This window comes from Lutra lutra, chromosome 14, assembly GCF_902655055.1.
Source record: "Lutra lutra chromosome 14, mLutLut1.2, whole genome shotgun sequence".
NCBI classification, from domain to species: Eukaryota; Metazoa; Chordata; class Mammalia; order Carnivora; family Mustelidae; genus Lutra; species Lutra lutra.
Window position 1 is genome coordinate 59,737,151 of NC_062291.1, and position 18,760 is coordinate 59,755,910.

Sequence of the window (18,760 nt, forward strand, 5' to 3'; positions counted from 1 at the left end):
ATGCTCTTGAGTCCCATGCTCTGACTGAGCCACCCAAGCACCCCTTCTTATTTTTCCACTGTTACTTTGGAGATATTTCCATATCACAAACACATGGATCCACATCACTTTTTCCTGCTGCATAGTATTCCATCACATAGTAGCGTCACAATTTATTTTAACAGTTTCTTATTCATGGACATTTGGATCTCAACAAGGAGTTGAACTTAAGTAATACCTAAATTTTTAAAGCATAAAAGGTCAACCAGAGTTGAGACCAAATGTAAAGTTTTTACAGATTCGAGGCTGTCTCTGGAATATCTTTTGACCAGAAGGGGGAAGGCAAGAGGCAGGAGGAGAGGCAAAACGCTGGGAAATATCCCTGACCAATGGGGAAGCGGTGGTGCCGACAGGGAATTTACTGCCGGGTAGGAGTTCGCAGAGTGCCTCCCTACTGCTGGAGTAGGAGGCCGAGCTCCAAATCAAGCTTTCCTTAGGCTGCCACTCAGATTCACCCGTGTTTCGGGGGTTATGAGTGGTGCAGTGATGCGTGGCCACCTCCGGCCTCCTGCGGGGACCACAGGCGGGGGCTGGGTTTGAGTCCCCGTCGTCTACAGCCCACGCTTGCAGGGGGTGCACACGTGGTGACCTGCCTGCGGCCGGGTTGCCGGCTCCGGCTCCTCCTCCCTCCAGATCTCCCTCTGTTCTCTGCAGTATCACGTGCATCCGCGCCGGGTGCAGGATGGCGGCTGCGGCAACAGCGGTGGGTGTCAGGCTCCGAGACTGCTGCAGCCGAGGCGCTGTGCTCCTGCTCTTCTTCTCCCTGTCCCCTCAGCCCCCGGCCGCCGCCGCTTGGCTGCTGGGCCTGCGGCCCGAGGACACCGCTGGAGGCCGCGTGTCCCTGGAGGGGGGCACCCTGCGCGCGGCGGAAGGCACCAGCTTCCTCCTGCGCGTCTATTTCCAGCCCGGGCCCGCGGCGCCCGCGGCGCCGGTGCCCGCACCCACCCTTTCCCCGGGAGAGAACGGCACCGGCGACTGGACTCCGCGGCTCGTGTTCATCGAGGAGCCCCCGGGAGGTAGCGGCGTGGCGCCCAGTGCTGTCCCCACGCGCCCCCCGGGGCCGCAGCGCTGCCGGGAGCAGAGCGACTGGGCATCGGACGTGGAAGTCCTGGGGCCGTTGCGCCCCGGAGGCGTGGCGGGTTCGGCTTTAGTCCAGGTGAGGGTGCGGGAGCTGCGCAAGGGCGAGGCAGAGCGGGGCGGCGCGGGCGGTGGCGGGAAGCTCTTCTCGCTGTGCGCCTGGGACGGACGCGCTTGGCACCACCACGGCGCCGCCGGCGGCTTCCTGCTGCGCGTCCGCCCGCGGCTGTACGGTCCTGGGGGGGACCTATTGCCCCCAGCGTGGCTCCGGGCGCTCGGGGCGCTCCTGCTGCTCGCCCTGTCTGCCCTTTTCAGCGGCCTGCGCCTGAGCCTGCTCTCGCTGGACCCGGTGGAGTTACGGGTGCTGCGGAATAGCGGCTCGGCCGCAGAGCAGGAGCAGGCGCGCCGCGTGCAGGCCGTGCGCAGCAGGGGGACCCATCTGCTCTGCACCCTGCTCCTGGGCCAAGCCGGAGCCAACGCGGCCCTGGCCGGCTGGCTGTACGCCTCTCTGCCGCCGGGCGTCGGGGGCACCGGAGAAGATTATTATAGCGAGGCAGGTATTCACTTCCCGTGGCTGCCGGCGCTCGTCTGCACCGGAGCCGTGTTTCTGGGCGCCGAGATCTGCCCCTACTCAGTGTGTTCTCGGCACGGGCTGGCCATCGCTTCGCACAGCGTCTGCCTGACCCGACTCCTGATGGCTGCCGCCTTCCCCGTGTGCTACCCGCTGGGCCGCCTGCTGGACTGGGCGCTGCGTCAGGAGATCAGCACCTTCTACACGCGCGAGAAGCTGCTGGAGACACTACGGGCCGCAGACCCCTACAGCGACCTGGTGAAGGAGGAGCTCAACATCATCCAGGGCGCCTTGGAGCTGCGCACCAAGGTGGTGGAGGAAGTGCTGACCCCCCTCGGGGACTGCTTCATGCTGCGCTCCGACGCGGTGCTCGACTTCGCCACCGTCTCAGAGATTCTGCGCAGCGGCTACACTCGTATCCCAGTGTACGAGGGCGATCAGCGGCACAACATTGTAGACATTCTGTTTGTCAAGGACTTGGCCTTCGTGGACCCCGACGACTGCACGCCACTACTCACCGTCACTCGCTTCTACAACCGGCCCCTGCACTGCGTCTTCAATGATACCCGGCTGGACACGGTGCTGGAGGAGTTTAAGAAGGGTGAGCAGTGGTCTATCTCCTCTCTCAGCTCCTTACCCCCTCAAAAATATTCATAAACATGTGACGTTTCAGGTGTGCAAAGCAATTCTCTTATGATAGCAAAAACTCAAAGGAAGGCCCCACCTCTTGGTGGCTATTTTCATTTCACTTTTCCTTATCTTCCTTGCAGCTGAGTCCTAGCCTCTAACCTTTCACTTCGCTCACAAGACACTCTATATTCCTCATTCATTCCCTTTCAGGATTTTTCAGGATCTAACAATTGCCATGTACTGTGCAGGTTGGACTCTGTGGATAGTCCTTGGAGGTCATTGGGTAGCTCCCCACCCAATACAGGAGGATCGTCTACACCGTCCTTTAATAAGCAGTCTTCCTTTTAAACTCTTCCGGGCTGGAAACACAATCTCCCAGGCAAACGAACTCCCTTGTTGGACAGCTCCAGCTGCTGATAATGTCTTTACATGGAGCAGAAAGTTATGTCTCAGGAACTTCTCTCTGGGTCGTCTTTCTGTCCTTTGAATCACAAAGAGTGATAAGCCCCAGACTCCTCTAGTGGTTTTTTTTTTTCCCCTTATTTAACATTCCCAGTGTCTAGGTTGGATTAAAAATTGACCCAGCTTAAAAACTGATTAAGGCAGCGAGGTCCTTGTACTTCTGGGAACCCAGGTCCCATAAGGGAGGGTTGATCTGGATGAGAAATAGTCTGGTAAAGGGAACCACTAGAAAATTTGCATATACAAATGAATGGGGTTTCTTTCAGAGTAGTCACCACTCCACCCCTGTCATGTCTATAGCATGTTTACTACTGTCTGGGGTTTGCCTTTAGAAACTGTCTTCTGGAGCTGAGTACAATTCACTCAAGAAAAATCAGCCTGTATTCTTTAGGATCGATCTTCTTGGGATTACGCAGTTTGACTGGTTCTCCTAGCTACCCAGAAGGACACTTGATTGTTTTTGAAAATCAAATCTACCTTCAAGAGTCACCACTGAGTGCAGAAGACTATCTTACAGACCCTGAAAACAATTCCAGGAATGAGTTGAGAACAATGACATGGTTAGAGTAAGTGTAGAACCTTCTAGAATGACCACTTTGAAGGAGGCATTCATCTGTACATATGAGTTAGAGTGTTTAATGAAAAAAACAAATCAATCCCCTGATTTTAGAATCAAGCTTCAAATGTAGATTCCCTGTGGTTAGAAGGAATCACATTTGGCATATCTTTTTTAAAGTTTTTTGTTTTGTTTTGTTTTGACAGACAGGGATCACAAGTAGGTGGAGAGGCAGGTAGAGGGAGAGGAGGAAACAGGCTCCCCGCTTAGCAGAAAGCCCAATGCGGGACTTGATCCCAGGACCCTGGGACCACGACCCAAGCCGAAGGCAGAGGCCTTAACCCAATGAGCCACCCAGGTGCCCCACATTTGGCATATCTTGACGTATCTTTTTGTTTATCAAAAATTCAGTCTTACTACTTTATCATCACAGGTGCTCTTTAGGACTTTCATACAATGAGAAAACTTGGGTCTTCCTCCTGCCACAATTTTTTTAGACAGATAATATTGTGTTAAGTATCAAAGTGTAGCCTGAAGGGGGAGAGGGTGTTGAAAACCTATTTTCAGTCAAAGCTGTAGACTTCCTGTTGGTATCATGAGAAGGGGAGAGAAATGTGTACATATTACAGCTGTTTTAGCCCAATCTGGGCTACTATTTCACCTTCTTCATCTGTCTCCCCCAAGTCCTTGCATGACTCATTCTCACTGTACCCTTACGTTTATTCATCCACTCTTAGAATTATTCTTACATGTTTTAAGACTCCTACAGAAAGGAGTCTTGGATCTGGGCATTAAAAACTGTGCGAATCTATATATTTGCAAGAACTACTATAACAAATCCCGTAAACTGAGCGGCTTAAACAACGTAAGTTTATTTCCTCATAGTTCTAGAATCTGGAAGTCCAAGATCAAGGTGTGGGCAGGTTTGGTTTCTTCTGAGGACTCTCTTTTTGGCTTGCAGATGGCTGCCTTCTCTCTGCGTCCATCCACAGTCATCCTCCAGTGTGTGTGAGCTTATTCCTGGAATCTCTGTGGTTCTAAGCATTTCTTCTTTTATAAAGACATCAGTCAGGTTGGATTGGGGCCCACCTTATCAGCCTGATTCTGACATAACTATCCCTTAAACATGATAGTTAAGACAGAGTGCAGTTAAGATAGTATATCATGTCATGTGCTAATGGAGGACATTTTTCATGAAACTCCTGTAAACTCATTCATTCATTCATTTACTATTTATTATCTATGGAGTAGGCAATAGGCAAGACAATAACAGTGCCCTTAGAAAGTTAACAGTTTATAAGGATGTACCATGTCAGAAAAAGGACAGTCTTCAAGCAGGAATTGTGTCTCACTAACCTCCTTTGTATCCCTAGCACCTTGCACATAGTAGGCTGCCCAAAAAAGTCAGTACTGATCTGAAATGAGCCGTGCTGCAGAATATCTAAATCTTGTCTGAAAAAGGCTTGTCAGTGTTCTATCAGCAGTTAGTTTGTACTTAGATTGCTAAAGAGAAGCTGGCAATTACGGTGCACACCATGCCGATGAAGAGATTTCCACATCTCTTCAGAGCCTTGCTCCTTACTCGCGGTGAGCTACTGAAACCAGCAGCATGGGCTTCACCTCAGACCTTGGTAGACATGTAGAATTTCCTACCTCATTTTAAATCCACTGAATGAAAATCTGCACTTTAATAAGCCCCCAGGTGACTCATGTGTACATTAAAGTCTGAGAAGCACTGCCTCCAGAGAACCCTTATTAATAGTGATTGGTAGATTTACTTAGAATAAATACAAGGAATAAGTATCAAGTTGAGTGTTCTCTGGCTTCATGCCATATAACACGGTCATTTGCTTAACACGGTCATTTGCTAAACACGTGTTTGCACCATAGATTAGGAAAGGAAAGCTTCGTTGAGCTACTTTTCTTTACCCTTAAAGTAAGTCATAAAAGCCCTTCTGTTTCCCTCACTTCTTTGCATCTCAAGTATCTTAACTAAGCAAACCCCTTAGGAGGTAGGGGAGGAAAATGACAAATAGGAACAACAATTACCATTAATTGAGCCGACAGCTCTGATAGGCACCCTGCCAGGCCCTTTATGTACTCAGAATGACCTTCCTGGGTGGGCATTATCAACTCCATTTTATACTAAAAGAAAAAACTAAAGCTTAGTTCCATTACTTGACTTAGTCAACTCCCCACCGTTGATAACTGAATTGTGATTTGACCTAGATCGGCAGGACCCCAGAACCTGTTCTTTTTCCCACTACACCAGTCACATTCCATCCTCCACCCCACAGGCTTCAAAGGCAGCCTTTCACCTCTGGCTTGCTGTCTCTGGCTGATTTACCTCTAGTTTTCATAGATTAGAAATGGAGCTTTTATGATTACAGTGATTGCTAATATGTATATCGCATTTTACAAAACTTTCTACTTATCTTCTCTTATCTGATCCATAAAACAACTCTGCAGTTACAGATGAGGACCCCAAGACCCAGAAAGGTTGCTTGGCCTATCTAAGACCATCACCTAGCTAGTATTCCAAGGCCCAGATTCAAATCCAGGTCATGTGACTCCAAAGGTCTTATCCATATGGGATTTTTACCACTATACTTCTTATGAGCTCCAGGTCTTTAGAAATGGGGAAAAGGAAAAAGGTCTTTCTAGCTAGCATGCTAGCTTTACTAAAAGGAACAGTATTTATCCCCACTGGACTGTGAGCTCCTAAAAGGCAGACAATGAATCTTATTTATTTTGTATTCTCAGGACAAGCACAGTGGCCATCAATGCAAGGGGGATGAATAGAATATTTATTGAATGAATGGTTTTAAGTAGCTAATTTCTACTGTATTTTTTGTTTGAGTAAGGTGAACCCAAAGTATAGGATAATTAGTGTTGTTCCGTTGACCATAACCAACCTCTCCTTTTCCCAGATTCTGTACCCCAGTCAGTGGCACCACTGCCCCTCCAGTCTCCCAAGTGAGAAAGGCCCCCTTCACCCCTCACCCTCATCCTACTAATCACTGTCTTAGTCTGCTTGGGCTGACATAACAAAATATCATGGACTAGCCAACGTAAACAGACATTTATTTTCTCACAATTCTGGAGGCCAGAAATCCAAGATCAAGGTTGCACCTGATTCGCTTTCCCGTGAGAGCTCTCTTCCTGTCTTCTCACTACATCTTCATATGGCGTTTCCCTCAGTACATGTCTATAGAGAGTGCAAGTTCTGGTCTCTCTTCCTCTTACAAAGACAGCAATCTTGTTGGTTTAGGGCCCCATCCTTATGATCTTATCTAACTTAAATTACTTCCTTAGACACCCCACTGGGGAGGGGGGTTAGTGCTTCAACATATGAATTTGGGACGGTGGGGAGAGAGACATTCAGTCCATAACAATCACCAAAGTCTGCCAAAAATTTGCCAAAATTGAATCTAAAATATTTCTTGAATCTATATATGATCGAGTCCACTAATTCTTTCACTTAGGTGAGTCATGGAGTTTAATCAAGAAATAGTTACTGTGGGGCGCCTGGGTGGCTCAGTTGGTTAAGCGACTGCTTTCAGCTCAGGTCATGATCCTGGAGTCCCGGGATCGAGTCCCGCATCAGGCTCCCAGCTCTACGGGGAGTCTGCTTCTCTCTCTGACCTTCTCCTCGCTCATACTCTCTCTCACTGTCTCTCTCTCAAATAAATAAATAAAATATTTTTTAAAAAAAAGTTACTGTGTACCTGTTGTTTAGGCACGGCAGAAAATATACAACGGTCCTCCCTGTCTGCACAGAGCTTTCATTCCAGTGGCAGAGACTAAAATTAAACAGATGAGATAGTGATTAAGAACAGAAGCTTTGCTGCCAGACTGTCCGAACTACATGCTGGCCTTGGGACAGTTACTTAACTGTCTGTTTTGTTATTTGTAAAATGAGGATAATAATGGTATTTACTCATAGGGTTGGTTGAAATAATACGATACTATTGCATTATACTGCTTATTTAGTAATTGTCATTATAAATGCTAAATAAATGTTCGCTAAGATTCTTAAATATAAACACAAACCTATTACCCTTGTGCAAATGCCTCCTAAGAAATTCCGCTTCATCCAATTTTTGTATCCCTCAAATCTGTCCTCTCCCTTGCCACTAAAATAATCTCTGGTGACGTCATCCCCTGCTTAAAACCCTTCTGCACTCCCCACACTGCCCGCAGGATAAAGTCTAAGCTGTGCTCTCCTGACCTGCTCCCTGCCCTCCTCTCCAGGCTTATCCCTCACCACTTCCTACCACAGTTGGGGCAACATTGGATTTCATGGCCATACTGCTATTGCTTGTCTTTGTCCCTTTACTGTTTCTTGCCTTTGTCCCTTTTCTCAGGCCATACTCTTTATTAGGAATATGCATTGCCTGATTAGTCCCTACTCCAGCTCCTCCTCTAACACTCAGCACTGGGGCCACCTCCTCTGGGAAGCTATTCCTGTAAACCCCAGTTTGAGCCGACGTAATTGTCCCATATCTCTCTTATTGAATTAACAGGTTGCATGATTGGTTTTTGCTTATTAGTGCTACTCACCCACATCATGAGCCAAGACTATCTTATCTGTCTTTGTAGCTGTAGCACCTAACAATGGATAGAGCCCTTGCTAAGTTTTCAGTAAATGTTTGCTGAATGACTAAATGAATAACTGAAGGAGTTAAACTTTAACAAAAAGGATCTGAACAGATTTGTAGTAAATGCATCATTAATGATCTCAGCCAATCATTGTGGACCATGCAGGACGAAGGCAAATTTTAAGTGTTGTTAGAAGAAAAGTGTTGCATATATGGTTTCTCTCCTTTTTTAGGCATATCTATTTACTGTAACAACTATTTATCCCTTGTCATGTTGAAAGCAATGTGCTAAGAGTTGGATGTATGAGATACAGTCCCTGCTCCCAAAGAGCCTACAGCCTGATAGAAGAATGTTCCCCTTTGAAAAGCTAGGAGACAGGCTGGACTCACCTTTCTCCACCCCTACCCCCCCACGTCAATAACATTATAGTTTACAAGTCATGTTTTAGCATGGAGCATGTGGATAAGACAGACCTGTATATAAATCATTAAAACAAGAGTGATAAATAGAAATATAAAAATGCAATGAGAACATGGAGAAGAGAGTGACTATGGTGAGGTTTTTTGGCTTTTATAAAATTTTTACGGAAGTTTGTAAGTTTCTATACTACATTACAACTTACAAAAAACATTTGTAAGTTTTCATTATAGAAAACTGAAAAATATAGAACAGTAGACAAAGCATGGACATCACCTGAAGGTAATCATCCCACTATCCTGAAGTAATAACTCCTAATGTTTTGTCATATTAAAAAATATAGTACCCATAGTAACAACCTTAATCAAATTCTTAAAAAGAAAATAAACAGAAAAAGCCCTGGTCTTGCCTTCCTCCATTAATAAAATATCCCATTCTAACCCCAAGAGTGATTTTTTGTTAATATGATGATAATTATTTTCACTGTAGTCTCCTTGGGAGTGAGTCCCATAATTTGGGAAGACTAATTTATCAAATGGAGCCCTAAAGATTTGTCGAACTTAATTTCTACAGTTTACTCCGTTTATTAGATTATTTTTAGGAGGAAACCAACCCTACGCAGAGAACAGGGAGAAGGAATAAAGCTTGGGTCTGAAGCCAATGGCCTCTGGGTACTATTGCTCCAATATTTAACAGTTAAATAAATTGGCTTTGCCAGGTTAGTAACACCATCTTCCTAAACAAAAGACCTCATCATGCACATAATGTTGAGTTATTCTGTCTATAGAACAGCATGGCTATAAGATAGCTTATTGTAGTTTTCCTACTCAGTCTTTGCTCATTCATTGATTCCTTCGTTTATTCAGTAAATATTGAACTCCTGCTTTAGACCAGGCACTGTACTAGGCCTTGGGAATACAGTGGTGAACAAGACAGACCGAGTAAAGGTATCTTCAATCTTTGGTTCTACTTCATGTGATCTGTTGCTTAAAAGCCATCCAGCTTGCCAATAAGTGCTCCTGGCACAGACACACAGTGTAACATTTTCACTGAGGAATAATCTGGTTGAAAAGTCAGGGTTTTGCTTTATCACTCCAAATTCTGGTGTGATATTTTAGCAGGAAGAATAATCATCCCATTGCTTAATTCTATAAAAAGCTGCTGAAACATTAGTGCTACATTTTTTGTCTTTCGTAAAAGAAAATGAAAAATTATTTCCACTCAAAGTTCTATTTCACTGATTTAATTAGATGTAATGTGTTTACAAACGTTAAATGTGGCTGCCTAATAATTAGTCCACGTTAGAATGTTTACCTTCTAAACACTATTTAGATTAAACAGTAAACAAAGCATAGCCCATCGTGTACAGGGAGGCAGAATAAAAGTGAACCTGAAAAAGTAGAAATTATTAAATATACAAGGGATTAAATTGCCAATTTATATTTCTTTCTTTAGACATTTCTATTATGATTGTTGTAATACTGTTCTGAAATAATTTTCTTTTTCTCAGTCTGGCAAAAGAAATACGAGGTAACAATAGAATCTGAGCTGGAAGGGGCACTGAAAAACCTGACAGAATCTAATTCACGCTTTCATTTTTAGATTTGGTTATCTTTTCAGGACATAACAGCCTTCATTGTCAGACTTTTTATCTAATGTAAATCCCACAGGCTGCAGTTACATTGCATTGCCTCGTTTTATCATCCTTGGTGAGTCCTCTCTTATTTGAAGAATATAGTAGCTCACCTCAATTACATTTTTTAACAATCAGATACATTTGGTTGTGTTTCTGGACCCCTTAAAGCATCTGGGTATCAAGGCAGGGGGTGGTATCTGTGGATGATCCTAATACTTTCTTAAACTGGTTTACATCTAGGCCCAGTTTGGGGGTCCCTAGACCTTCCATAACATCTCTTCCAGTTCTTTTTATTTTCTGCTGTCTGTTCCTTTCCAAACTGGGATTCTTCTCAATTCATTCTTCTTTCCTTTCTTTCTCCCTCCTCCCTCTCCCCTCTCCATCCATCCCTCCCTCCCTCCCTCTCTTCCTCCTTCCCTCCCTTCATTCCTTCCTTCCAAATGACATTATTCTGTGTCAGGCCTCTTGCCCTCCTGGTGTTTGCCATGCAGTAGAAAGTTCTACATTAATCAATAAATAATTTTAAGTGGTAACAAGTGATTTGAAGAAAAGGTAGAGGGAGCCATGAGAGCATATAACAGGGGCCCTGACTTGGTCTTGTGGGTAAGGATAGATTCCTCCTCCTCCCCAAGTGATATTTGAGCTGAATCTTAAAGGGTAGCAAGAAGGAGTTTCCCAGAAGAAGAGCTTTCCAGGGGAAAGGAGCAGACATGCAAAGCTTTGAGGAAAGGGGGCCAGTGTGGGTGTCATGTGGGTTCCTGGGCCATTTTACATCCAGTAGGGAAAGTGCCATCTAGGCCAGCCGACCTTCCCTCTATGCCTAGTGATTGTGTGGGCAGCTGAGTTCAGGAACTTTCACTGAGTGCATAGCTACTAGGGCTCTGGGAGATGGATGCAGATACAAATATGGAAAAGAGCCTGCCCTCCAGGAGCGTGAAAGTAGGAAGGGCCTTGATGGAAAGGGCTCTGAGCAGCCTGGTGGATAGGCAAGTGCATCCAGACATCTGTGGGGAAGGCCCAAGGGAGAAATTCCCTAGAAGGATCTGGGAAAATTTCTTTGGGGAAGTGAGAGGAGAAGGATTCTGACAAGAAATTATGAAAGGAGACTGAACGAGAAGAATAAAGGCAGAAAGGAAGCCAATGCCAGCCACACTTGAATGCTGGCAAGGAAATGATCTTCATGCTGCTTTTCTTCCAGCAAAATAGGGAACTAGGCAGAATGAGATATTTGTCAAACATAATTTCTGTTCTCTCCAAAGGCCAAAGCTATATATTTTAACCATTTTTGGTGGTGATATTTCTAAAATGTTTTATGCCCATTCCTGCCTTCCTTAGGAAAGGATCCTAAATATAACAATCTTTTTCTTGATGACGCAGGAGGGTGGTCATGAGAATGTAGTTATTTTATGCTGTGTTATCAAACCATTTGTTGTCTACTTTATTTTTTTCTGCCCTCTGGTTATCAGCTGCTAGTTCTCTCTGAGTTGGCCTCGAGCAAGCCTCTCCCCCACCTCACTCATCACAAAACCACTCTTTTCTGTGTGTCTTTCACAGCCTCTACTGAACTGAGAAATCAAGTAAATATGCATGTTGGGAATTGTGTGTCTGGTATACAATAAGCTTCAATAAATATTTAGTGAATAAATGATTAATTAGGCTTTGATAGGGAGCCTAGGGCATGGGCTGGGTGTATGGACCTGGGGTAGTTCCTTCTGGGACCAGATTTAGAGCTGTGCAAATTCAGATCTCCAGATAATGGGTCGTTACTCTGCTATTTTTGCAGTGTTGCTTAGCAAGCCAAATTGCCAACCAGCTCAGTTCCTAGTGATTAACAACTATTTTTTCATGCCCTTGTGATAACTGGTTACCATGGTGTTCTGGGTGACACAGTTGGTTTTTCAATAACTGCCTTTTAGTGGCTCAAGGAATTTTTTTATGAGGAGTGTATTGATTATTCTTTTTTTGGGTGAAGTAGAACAAGGTAATTACTACAAAGTAGAGCCTTTTTTTTTTTTTAAAAGATTTTATTTATTTGACAGAGAGAGATCACAAGTAGGCAGAGAGGCAGGCGGGTAGGGGGGGAAGCAGGCTCCCCGCTGAGCAGTGAAGCCCGATGCGGGGCTCGATCCCAGGACCCTGGGATCATGACCTGAACCGAAGACAGAAGCTTTAACCCACTGAGCCACCCAGGCACCCCGAGCCTTTTTTTAATAGAGAAAAGGACTGTTTTGTCTTCCCAAATCAAGGTGGTGGCTACAGGACTGGTAAGTAGGGTAACATTTTTGTCTCTTCCTGATTTGATACAAAGTAATTTGATTTGACTGTATATATAAAAAAGAAATCTAGCATGTGTCATGGCATCTTTTTCTCATCTTATTCCAACAGAATTCTTCAATACTAAGAAATAAACATTAGGAGTTCACAACCCTTCGTAAGCACAAGAGGCTATAACTGTGAGCCCTGTTAAAATTCTGGTGTATCATCACCAAGAATCATCCTATAAAACCAAACTGTTTTAATGTAGCCCAAAAGTGTTTTGACTTCTAAAAGTAGAGAATTTTAGGGGTGCCTGGTGGCTCAGTTCATTAAGTGTCTGACTCTTGACTTCTGCTTAGGTCGTGATCTCAGGTGTGGAGCCGGCTTAAGATTCTCTCTCTCTCCCTCTGCACCCCCATACCCCCAAAGTAGAGAATTTTGCCAGAAAAGGTTCCTTGGAGGTCACCCGGTCCCATCTTTTAATTTTAAGGTGGAGGAAACTGAGGCCCAGAAAAGACAAATAATAAAAATAGCAATGATAATCCCTTATAGTTAATCTTTACATTTGCAAAGAACTTCCCCAAACAGTTAACTCATTTTGTACCACCATGCTTGTGAAGTCGGTAGTATTTTTTCCCTTATCGTATATGAGGCACCTGCAATCTGGAGACATGAGTGTCCTGCTCAATGTTAGTGACTGAGGCAGAATCAGAAGCCACATCTATGACTTGCTGCCTCAGGCCATGGAGCCACAGATCAAGTCCTGGACACATGGGCTCAGATCCCAGCTTCTTTGTTTACTAGTTGTGTACTAGGGCAGGTGATTCTACCACTCTGACTGAGGCTTATCTCCCTTCCCCAAGTGGGAATAATGATACTATATTTTAAGTTTACTGCAAAGGCTAACAATAATGCCTGTATACTATACCACATTCAGGACACTCCACCATTTGCCTCCTACCTTACTGATCTAATGACACCTAATGTATCTAGTTAATCATTTAGTATAACAGGTGCATTCTTGGATCCACCCCATGTAAATGTGACTGGACATAATAAACAGAATGAGAGCTATTTACTTTGGACAGTGACTATTTCTGAGTCTCCATTTTCTCATTCATATCTTAGTAGTAACAATCCCCATTTGGCAGAGATATGATGAAGACTAGAGGTTAATGTGTGCACCAATAGGTATGGCAGTTACTCCTAGGACAAAAACTGGAAAATGGGGTGAATGTTGACCTGGGCTCATAGGAGTCAGCTTGGTTCAGATCAGAACCGGGGAGAATGCTGGAGTAGCTGTCAGCTATCTTTACCAGAATAAGAACTGTCAAAAGGATGGGTTTTAAGGTCACCTCCAAAGTCTGGCTTACTTAAATAGAGCCCCTGAGTGCCACATCTCTCTCCTCCCTGGGACTAGCCTAGCTTGGCCAGAGCCTCTGGACTGGCCCAGAACCGTATGATCTTTAGACAACTTAGGTGAGGCCTATTTGCCTTTCAGTGTCTTTCCTCATGTCTGAGGTTGGTTCATGGCCTGCAAAAGTCACCATCAGTCAAAGCTTAGCCAGATCACTCTGGTCATCACAGCGATTTTTTTTAAGCTGATGATCCTGGTTATGTTTAGCCTGAACCTAGAGAGAGACAAACTAGCCCCATGGGCTGCCTCTAAGACCAGCTCTGAGTCTGAGAAGCCTGAAGCTCAAGGATCCAGTCTCATTTAGTTGTCTTGAAGCTTTCCCCAAACCCCAGGTGGGTGGGTCCTATTCAGCACCCTGAGTTCGAATATGGGCTCTACCATTTATTAGCTGAATATCCTTGGACCAATTATTGTTTGGGGAATAAACACAATCCATTTTGGTAGAGTAGTGGGAAAGAAGGCAAGGTATATACTGAAAAAACCATGGAGGCCTTTAATGATAGTGAGAAGACTTCAGAAATGATCCTTCCTGGTAACTGGTACATGTTACTGAAGTGGGGAATAAGCTCATGAATGCTGTTTGGGGGCAATCAGTCCAGTTTTGGTGGATAGAATGGATTGGAGCTGGAGAGACCAAAAGGAGGACTGGTTAGGATATCAGCGCAATTGTCCAAGATGTGATGAGGACATGGAAATTAAGGACTGTGCACTTGCAACTGGAATGGAGAAAACCTCTGAGATTTCATTACCTTCTAGACATTCCTTCTCAGGCTCCTTTACTGGTTCCTCCTACATCATATTCACTGATACATCCTCAAGCACTTGGAGCAGGGCCTACCCATATCAGGTGCTCAAGTATTTGTTGCATGAATGTTCTATGACCTCTAAATTTTGGAACACCCCAGGGCTCAGAAATGGATCTCTGTCTAGTCTCACCCCCATGATTATTTTATTCATTCAAAGTTATAATCAACTCTGGACTTATATTCCCAGCTTGTACTTGACATTCCACTTGGAGGTCTGAAAGACATCCCAAACTTCAACTGTCCAAAACTGACCTTCTGCTGTGGGTGCCAAACTGACTCCTCGTGTAATATTTCCAAACTCTGTAAATTGCAGTTTCATTCTTGTTGCTACTTGGGCCCAAACTTCCCTCTTGCTCTTGTTCCACATCCAATCCCTCATGTAGGCTCTGCTTTCAACAGGTCTAGAGAGCCTGCTTACATCTCACCACTTCCCCTGCTACCTACCATCCAAGCCACCATCCATCTCTCACTTAAATGACTGCCAGAGCTTCATATGAGGTCTCTGTGCTTCCTTCCACCTCTGCCCACTTTGTATCCATTCTTAAGACAACAGCTAGAAAGAGTCTTTTAAAACATAAGTCAGATCACATCACTCTTTTGTCAAAAAAACAAACATACACACACACAGACATGCACACAAGAAACTGTACAATGGCTTCATCTCGCTCAAAGAACCAAGTCCTAACAAAGGCCTTCCAGGCTTTTTCACACATGCACCAACCACCTCTTACTTCCCTGATCTTGACTCTTACTACTGTCCTCTCCCACACCCAGCAGCCACCCTCCTGGCATCCTTGCTATTCCTTAAGCACACCAATAATACTAAGGACCTTTGCTTCTTGTTCTATTGCAAAAGTTGTCGCTGAGATACCCACAGGGCTCCCCACCCCACTGCCTTCAGATCTTTACTCAAATACCACCTTCTCAGGGAGTTCACCCCTGCCCTCCCTTACCTAAAATTGTAACACTCACATACTTCCTCATTGCCTTTTCCTCTTAGAACTATGATGCAGATTTTACATATTTATCTGGCTTATTATCTCTCACCCCAAGTTACTAGAATGTAAGCTACAGAAGGGAAATGATTTTGTCCATTGTGTTTATTGCTGAATTTCTAGAACAGTGCTTGGTACATAGTAGGCACTTAATAAATACTTGTTGATGAAATGAAGGAAGAAAAGAGGAATTGCAAGCATGTGGGGAATTTTGTTTCCTAGTAGGAACAAAGGAAAAGAAAGTAAAAAGTAACTCCAGAGTGATGACCCTGAGTAACTAGAAGGTTGATAGTGCCACTTACTATAGTGAAGGGGCAAGAAGAACGAGGATAGTGGCCCTTGAAAATCATGTGATCCTATTGTAATAAGTGATTCTGACAAGACAAGGAGAATACTCAGGCAAAATGTTTAAAAGCGGATGGGAGAGGAGTGCCTGGGTGGCTCAGTTGTTAAGCGTCTGCCTTCGGCTCAGGTCATGATCTGGATTGAGCGCCACATCAGGCTCCCTGCTCAACAGGGAGCCTGCTTCTCCTTTCCCACTCCTCCTACTTGTATCCCCTCTCTTGCTGTCTCTCTGTCTTTCAAATAAATAAATAGAATCTATTTAAAAAAAAAAAACAAACAGGATGGGAAGTCAAACTAGACACTGATGCTGGCATATAAATTTAGTCCTCAGGGGCGAAGTAGGGGTGGTATTTAAAGTGATGGGCTCTACTGGGATCTGTAATCAAGAAAAGGGGAGCAGAGGATCAAGGACTGGAGAAGAGGCTCTTAACTGTGCAGTAGAGTCACCTGAAGAAGCTTTAAACATCCCAGTGCCTGGACTGTACCCCAGGCCAGTTAGATCAGAACTTCTGCAAGTGGCACAAAGGTAATCAACAGGTTTTAAAGCTCCCCAGGTGACTCCCACTTGCAGCCAGGGTTGAGAATCTGAGCTAGAGACTTTGAGATGTATTTACCTTTAGTTGAGGTTGAAGGAATCCACAGTGGAAACAGAAACATGTCAGTCATAAGGGTGGGAAGAAAACCAGGGTCCTGACCAGTTCTTCTCAGACCCAGATGTGCATAAGAACCACCTGAAAATCCTGAGGACATGCAGATTCTGACTCAGATGGCAGGATGGGGCTAAGCTGCCACGGCTCTCACGAGCCTCCCAGTAATGCCAAGTCTTCGTCCGTGGGCTCCACGTGGAGTAGCAGGTGTCAGAAGTAGTGCTTCTCAAACTTCAGTGTGCGTGAGTCGCCTGGGATATCACTGAAACAGCTGTGTGGGCCGCACCTCCCCCACCAAGTCCTGATAATGTGTGTCAGAGGTGGTACCTGAGAACCGGCATTTTGAACAAGTGCCCCGGTGAGGCTCAGTGCTGCTGCTCCCAGGAACACACTGGAGTTCAGACACTCCGGGTAGAGGGTTCCCAAGACCAAAGTAAGAAAGAAGAGGCACTCAGTGCTGCCTACTAAATGAATGAGAGATGCTGCAGGGACACCAGGGAGAATAAAAAGATAGCAAATGTCAATGTATTTCACAAGGTGAAGGTCATAAGAGAAGCAAAACCCATAAAACCATAAAATGATTTCTGCTTTCCTTAGTTCTCTGTTTCCAAGCAATTATGCTTTTGTCTTAGCTTCTAAATTTTATCTTGGGAACAGTTACCTTAGCAAAGTGCTGTAGCTATTTTTGAAAGAGAAAGGAAGCAAATCAATTATTTGCCCCCTTTTTTTTTCAAGGCATATACTAACAAAGGTCTTAGGAGGTCTTCTCTGTGATGTGCCTAAACCATCTAGATACTATATTTACTAAAAACCCTTGGGGAATATTTCCACTTCTTCCAACACTAAAATATAGTTGTGGTATTGCCACCTCTTACTGACTGATTTACTGATGTTCTAATATATCCCATTAGATTGCAGTAGCATTCCCCACCCCAAGTGTGAAAACCCGAATTTGTCTCCAGGCATTGTCAAATGTTCCCTGGTGGGGGCGGGGGGAGGGGCAGTGAATCAACCCAATTGAGAACCATTGCTTTAAAAGCAATGCTTGAAAACCTAGTTGCCCTTCTAAGAAATGTGACGTGCAGTTTGGGTGTGTTGATGCCTGTGGTGATGAGATAGGTTACTTCCAGGAACCAGTACTAGAACCATCCTTTGGATTTGGGGGACAAGAGAAGTGACTGGTTTGATTTTCAGTAGTGGGAAATTTTATTGATCTGAGTGAGGCATACCAAGAACCTAACCGATAGTGCAGTACCTCAAGCTTGTCTCAGAGGTGATTGGTACAAAAGCTATAAGCAACCCCTTTTCAAGCACAGCGTTAAACAGTCAACACTCACTCTCTGCCCAGTGTCAAACCAAATGCCATAACCACCACACATATGAGAGAGCACACACATCAGCTTGCTACTACAGCTACCCTTTGTTCCAGGAGATTCTTTTCTGTCTTAAGTACTGAGCATCTGGCAACTTAAACCAGGTGCACCAAAGGGACCAGGATTTTACTAGACATCTCAGTGCTTGTTTTTCTTCCTCATTAGTAAGTCATCAGACAAATAACCAGAGTGCCAGAGACTACCCATAAACCAGTGGTTTTCAAACTTTAGCCTGCATCTAAACTAGCTGTTGAGCTTATTAAAATCACAGATCACTGGGCACAATCCCTGAGATTCTGATTTACTAGGGGTGGGGTGGGCCCTGAGAATTAGCATTTCTAACTAAGTTCTCTAGTGCTGCTGATGCTGCTGGTCCAGACAGCACACTTTGAGAACCGTGACTATAAACCAAGTAGTAGTTCTCAGCCTTGGCTGAGCATTAGCATCCCCTGGGGAATGTTCTAAACTATTGATGCCATGGACCCACCCCAAATGGTTGACATCAGGATCTCTGGGTGTGAGATCCAGTCTTTAATTTTTTTTAAAGATTTTATTTATTTATTTGACAGACAGAGATCACAAGTAGGCAGAGAGGCAGGCAGAGAGAGAGGAGGAAGCAGGCTCCCCACCGAGCAGAGAGCCCTATTCGGGGCTCGATCCCAGGACTCTGGGATCATGACCTGAGCTGAAGGCAGAAGCTTTAACCCAGGCACCCTGGGATACAGTCTTTAGAACATCAAAGCTTCTCAGATTATCCTATTGTACCTCCAGTGTTGTCAACCATTGAACTAGTGAAATGCATTCCAAGGGATTGGCCTTGGAGGGTCTTATGTTTAATGGAGGGCTATAATATGACTTAATCCCAGATAAGTGTGACTGACCCCATTGAGGACTGAGTTCCAATCAAAACATCCTAATGCTGTGGTCCAAG

General features: G+C 44.8%; 1 protein-coding gene across 2 annotated transcripts in view; it reads left to right on the forward strand.

Moving 5' to 3' along the window:
- Positions 1-430: 430 nt before the first annotated feature.
- Positions 431-18,760, forward strand: part of CNNM1 (cyclin and CBS domain divalent metal cation transport mediator 1) — a 59,506-nt gene continuing 41,176 nt past the window's right edge. For both annotated transcript variants that reach the window (XM_047703345.1, XM_047703346.1), the window contains exon 1: positions 431-2,288. In XM_047703345.1, the coding sequence (XP_047559301.1) occupies positions 722-2,288 (1,567 nt within the window). In that variant the 5' untranslated portion in view covers positions 431-721. The remainder of the gene's footprint in view (positions 2,289-18,760) is intronic.